Raw genomic sequence first — 5,938 nt, 5'->3', positions numbered from 1 at the left:
AGTTTGCGCCGCGCCACTTTGGCTTATTCCCTCCCCGCTGGGCAGGGCCACGTACCACCTGCCAGGTGCCAATCTACCACCGGTGGTACACGTATGCAAAGCCCTGGAATAGAGAACAAGCGAAAGTATACAATGTCATCAAGAGAGTAAAGGAATTGAAATGGAAATGAGCTGGTCACATAGCAAGAAGAACTGATGGCAGGTGGACCAAGGCAGTCATAGAATGGATCCCACTTGATAAAAACCATCCATGAAAGAGATGTAAAACAAGTTGGATCAATGACATCAGCAAGTATTGTGGGCCCAATTGGCCATATTGGTTGGAAACATGCAGAAGAGGCCTTCATCCTGTAGTGGATAGACAATGGCTAAAATGATGATGACAAGTATATTGTAATAAATGAAAATTTCAGAATTAAAAAAAAATTAAGAAATTACTGCCCACAGTGATAAATCTATATCCAGAGAAAAAAGTCCTCTTAGTTTATTTGGAAGTTTCCAATAAAAATTACAAATTGTCTCATAATTATTGACATCCCCAGATTATGATCATGTAATTGCTATCTTAAGATGAATTCACTTTATGTAAATATATTACAAGTATAGTTACGTAGTCTCGTCTTGCAACAGGTGGCAATTTTGGAGGCAGTCCTGGTTATGGAGGAGGAAGAGGTGGATATGGTGGAGGAGGACCTGGGTACGGCAACCAGGGTGGGGGCTACGGAGGTGGCTATGACAACTATGGAGGAGGTAATGATTACGTTATTTAAACATACATTTGAAATGAGAAGAGTTTCCAAAACTGGTTAAGAAATATTTATGAATCATAAATAAATTTCAAAAAATTAATTTGGCTTTTCACAAAAAATTATTGAAGTTAATGGTCAACAATGTCCATAAATTATTTTTATATATTTTATATTCTTTCATTCTACATATGTAAAACTCAAGTAATAAGAACAAAGTTAGCATATAGTAAAAATATTTATAGTCTATATAAATAAAAATGTAAATGTTCGTTTGTTCAAAATCTTAAATCTCTGAAAGTTCTTCACTGATTGCTTTGAAATTTTGACACAACGTTGCATTCGAATACGCGCATGTTTTTATATACCTACTATTATATAGATGTCACACCTGTGACACAAATGTGCGCTTTCTCTTTCTTTTCCATTTAACCAGACTGAGCCACAGCAACGCGTGGCCGGGTACAGCTAGTGTAAAATAAAATTCTACTAATAGTACAAAATATAATGGTATAATGCAAGATCATGTAGAAATGCAAAAAACAATGCCCAAACCCTTCTTGTATTGTCAGTTTTCTTCGCTTTCTTGTTAAAAACAGGTGTTTTGCATGTTTGTTTACACATCTTGTATTCACAGTAAAATTATCTTTGAAATGAACAAAATACTTCTTTATGCAGGCAATTATGGAGGTGGGAATTACAATGACTTTGGAAACTATAACCAACAGCCTTCAAACTATGGTCCAATGAAAAGTGGAAATTTTGGTGGAAGCAGGAATATGGGAGGACCATATGGTGGAGGTAACATGTTGAACAAAAAAGTATTTTCGTATTTCTTTGCCTTTGTTGATTTCACTAACAAAAACAGCAAGTGAGATAGATCTATTTTTCTAAGCTGCTCTTTTCTGTTAATATAAGCCAATAGGTTAACTCTGTCCTCTGAAATAATATTCCTCCCAAGATTTAAACAGCTATCCTATGTATATTTTGTACCCCTATAGTAAGTTTATTTAGTAGAAAATAACTTGAGTTGGACAGTCCTGAACATTCTTTATGTATTCAGTTATTTTTAAAGTTTTCCTTGGTTAAATAAAATTATAAGTGATATGTTCATTTAAAGCATTTTATTCTAGGAATATAATATATTCCTAGAATTAAAGTGTTCACATGTGACATGAGTATCAAAATGATTCTAAAATGAAAGTGTGATTTACAAGTGATAACTAGATATGGTAAATTTGGTAATAATCAAATTAGAATGCTTGCTTTTCTGCAAGCAGCAATCTGGCAATTCCTAACATTTCACAAAATAAAGAGAAATTGCTTAGGAAAAAGTTACGTTACTAATTGATTTCTGTTTTTACTAACACAGGAAACTATGGTCCTGGTGGAAGTGGTGGAAGTGGGGGATATGGAGGGAGGAGTCGTTATTGAACTTCTGTAAGCTTTTCATGGGTGAGTGTACATTTAATACTAAAATTGCAGTTTTCCTTAGTTTTAGCTGCAGGGGTAAAAGCTTTTTAGGGTCATATTATCTTTCCTTTAAAAAAAAAATTGGGATAACTTCATAACCTATTTTTTTACTCTTTACTTCTGTTGAAACAGGCTTCACTGTATAAATAGGAGAGGATGAGCCCAGAGGTAACAGAACAGCTTCAGGTTTTCGAAATAACTTTGTTAAGGAAACACTTATCTCAGTCATGCATAAATATGCAGTGATATGGCAGAAGACACCAGAGCAGATGCAGAGAGCCATTTTGTGAATGGATTGGATTATTTAATATCATACCTTACTGTGGAGGAAGGATTGTAAAAATGCCTTTGAGACAGTTTCTTAGCTTTTTCATTGTTGTTTCTTTTTAGTGGTCTTTGTAAGAGTGTAGAAGCATTCCTTTGATAATGTTAAATTTGTAAGTTTCAGGTGACATGTGAAACCTTTTTTAAAAAAATTTCTCTAAAAGTTTTGAAAAGCTATTAGCCAGGATCATGGTGTAATAAGACATAACGTTTTCCTTTGAAAAAATTTTAAGTACGTGTGTAGAGTTAAGAAGCTGTTGTACATTTATGATTTAATAAAATAATTCTAAAGGAAATGTTGTGTAATTATAGATTTATTTAAAATATATTGTAAATTAAGGCAAGGAGTGGGTAGTAGAAGGTCCCACAAATACTATAAAGTTGTTGTTGTACATGTAAAATGCTGGTTAGATAATGTTTTTTTTTTGTAAATTACCAGATTAATATCTAGATAACTTAAGGGATATCTCTGCAAAGAGAAACACCTTTTTAGATCTTTTAGATGCTGCTTCTTCAATGGCAAGTAAAGGAAATATCCCCAGCGAGGTACTGTTCCAGGGACACAGGTCTAGTGCAAAAGAACTCTTGAGAACGGCAATTAAGTTCAGCCAGTCTTAAAAGCTGTGCTGTACTTCCGCAAAGCTTTAACTACGGTAGTTTTAAGGATGCCAACGAGAGCTGAGGGTTCTAGAGCAAAATAGTTCTAAGCTTCAGTTAAACTACTTTAGGTAAGATCTTATTTACTTTTACTTTTTTAATATTCCAAAAACAAGAAACTAATATATGACAGTGTACTGTTTCAGTATAGTGGTTATAATATCTAGTTTAACATAGCAATGAACCAAGTTAACAATTGTGCACTGGAAAATTTAATAATTCTTGTTTTGATTTGGGGGTTTGGGTATTCTGTTTTCCATTTGTTTGTTGGTTTTATTTTTTGCTGTTATGTTTTGATTTATTTTTAACTTCAGCTGCTTAACCTATCTCTTTCCTACTGGAATCTAGCTTTATGCATCATGGACAAGCAATAGACCTGCTGAACAAATGAACCAGCCAAGTGTCCATTAATGATTTGCAAGGGTTCCATCCCTGCTATGGGTAGTTAAAATGGTATGTTTTTAAAATGGTACAATACCTTGTTTTTACCCATTCTTATTTGTTAAAACCTAAAGTTGAAAACTATGGCTCTTCAGAATAGGGCAGTGGGATATCTGTTGTTCGATACAACGTATTTTAGTATTATAGAACTTGTGTTTGAATTTTATGTGTGAAAGTGAAGTTTATGCAGCCTTTGCATACAGAATTCTTCCCCTCACTGGTCTTGTCAGCACTATAGCAATATGAATTTAGTGAATTGAAGTACAATGTGGTATTCAAATTCAACTAGCTCACAAGTGTTTTCATTACATATATTCTAATGCACAATGTAAAATTCTGTTATTGAATGCTTACTGTAGTTACCTTCAATATGGTGGACATGGAATCTTGTTTTAGAGGGATATTCTGTTTAATATAAATTAATACTTTAATTCCAAAATCTTCACAATTTTAAACACTCTTATACTGCCCTTTAAAAGTTCTATGTTGCTTTGTACAACACACACACTTAAAAGCCTGGCCTTGCCTCATCTGTTTTCTAGCCATTTGCTGAATTTTTTCCTGTGATACAAAGAGGCTTCTGATAAACTTCTTCAGATACTTTCTTTTTCTTTGGCAGGAAGGTGCCAATGCTGCAGGTAACTAATGAAGAAGTGCTCAACCACAGAAACTTCAAGAAATAAGATATTTCTTTATTCTTCATAAAATAGTTGGTTTTGCTGATTTTTATTAAACCCTTTATAGTTGATTATTTTAGTTGCAGCCTATTGTAATTTAATTTCAAAAGTTTACAAAATGAAGGCAGACATTTTCTAGAATTCAGACTGACAGGAAGTCAAGACTAATGTGAATATTTGATTTTTATAAGTGTTATAATAAACTTTTGTTTAAAAAATATTCCTAGTCTGATACCATATTACCATTTTATGCGCATCCCAAATGATAAAACAGTTCTTCAATGCAGTGTGAGCTGTACCACATTACATATTTTTGGCATCATTGTATGTATTAATAATTTACGGCTGTAAGATAAAAAAAATAGCGCAAAATACCACTAAGAAGAGAGGAAATATACTATGCTTAACTACAGAGTTTTTGGGATCATATCTATCCTGTCTTATCTTCCTTTATGCCCAGTGACATAGTATAACCTAAGCATAGAACAATGAAGAATCAGCTGCAGAAATAGTGCTATGAAAGTCAAATATAACTGGGATATACTACAGCATCCTACAGAATGGGACATACTGTCCCTTAGCACCTTAATGCAGATGTTACTTTTTTTGGCATCAAAGAAAAAACATTGCCTATACTGCTAGAGAAAGCAACAATATTCTGAAAAGGTGCTTTTTCAGTGAAAATTGGTAAGAAACTAGATGGAATCTAGTTACAAAAAAAGGGGCAAAATGGCTGGTAATTTTATTTGTATATATCCTTATGTTTGAATACATAATGCAATATATACAATAGCAACTGCAAAAACATCAGGTATAATGCATGGAAAGATTAAGTGTATTTACCTGGTATAATTCTGTTCTGCCCCTTTTTAAGAACTAAAATTAATTTTAAAGCTTCGTAGAAGATAATATTGCTGCCAATTTTTTCAGTACATTTGAAGTATTATAAATAGGAAAGTAAAATCAGTGGAATATAGTTAACTTGGTCTTTGAAGGTAATGATAAAATAATCACATGCCCATTATGAACCCTAATTCCTCTTAAGGCATATTTTATGAAAGACATTGAAATAAATGGCTGTATTAACGTTTGAAGTACGAGGCAGTTACAGGTAGTTCTTGACTTAAGATTGGATGCTTAGCAACTGCCACAAATTTTTTAACATTGGGCAGTCACATGATGACCTGCTTAACAACTAGGTCATAGCTTTGTATTTTATATGTAGTAAATATTTTTACAAACACAATAATATGGGAATCTTAAGTAGATTGGAAAGGATGCATATGTTTGTACCAGAGGGAGATTTGTATAAAATACTTTCCCCCAATTATTATCTTCTATTTTAAACAGCATTAACTCTTAATAATTTATCAAAGAAAAATGTTTGTATCCCAAGATTATACATTAGTCATTACATGGTTATTTGTTTTTAAAAGTAGAGATACATATATTTTTAAAATACTTTTTTTGAATTTTCTAGCTAAACCAGCACAATCTAGGCAAATATGTATTGGTTCACTGGACAGTGCATTTTACAGTAGTGTACAGGACTATCATTGGATTTAAGAAGAAGAAACCCCCCCCCCCCAAAAAAAACATAATGGCATCTGTAAATATAAA

The 5,938-nt window shown here is 32.9% G+C and overlaps 1 protein-coding gene across 4 annotated transcripts in view; it reads left to right on the top strand.

Moving 5' to 3' along the window:
* HNRNPA2B1 (heterogeneous nuclear ribonucleoprotein A2/B1) overlaps positions 1-5,520 on the top strand; it is a 14,523-nt gene extending 9,003 nt beyond the window's left edge. For all 4 annotated transcript variants that reach the window (XM_015810585.2, XM_015810587.2, XM_015810586.1 and 1 more), the window contains exons 8-13: positions 631-750; positions 1,425-1,547; positions 2,119-2,201; positions 2,352-3,271; positions 3,549-3,653; positions 4,261-5,520. In XM_015810585.2, coding sequence (XP_015666071.1) covers positions 631-750; positions 1,425-1,547; positions 2,119-2,180 — 305 coding nt within the window. In that variant the 3' untranslated portion in view covers positions 2,181-2,201; positions 2,352-3,271; positions 3,549-3,653; positions 4,261-5,520. The remainder of the gene's footprint in view (positions 1-630; positions 751-1,424; positions 1,548-2,118; positions 2,202-2,351; positions 3,272-3,548; positions 3,654-4,260) is intronic.
* Positions 5,521-5,938: the final 418 nt, after the last annotated feature.

This window comes from Protobothrops mucrosquamatus, unplaced genomic scaffold (assembly GCF_001527695.2).
Source record: "Protobothrops mucrosquamatus isolate PMUCROS unplaced genomic scaffold, P.Mucros_1.0 scaffold12, whole genome shotgun sequence".
Lineage (NCBI taxonomy): Eukaryota > Metazoa > Chordata > Lepidosauria > Squamata > Viperidae > Protobothrops > Protobothrops mucrosquamatus.
Note: the sequence above shows the minus strand (reverse complement) of the source record. Positions and strands in the feature narration are given on the sequence as shown.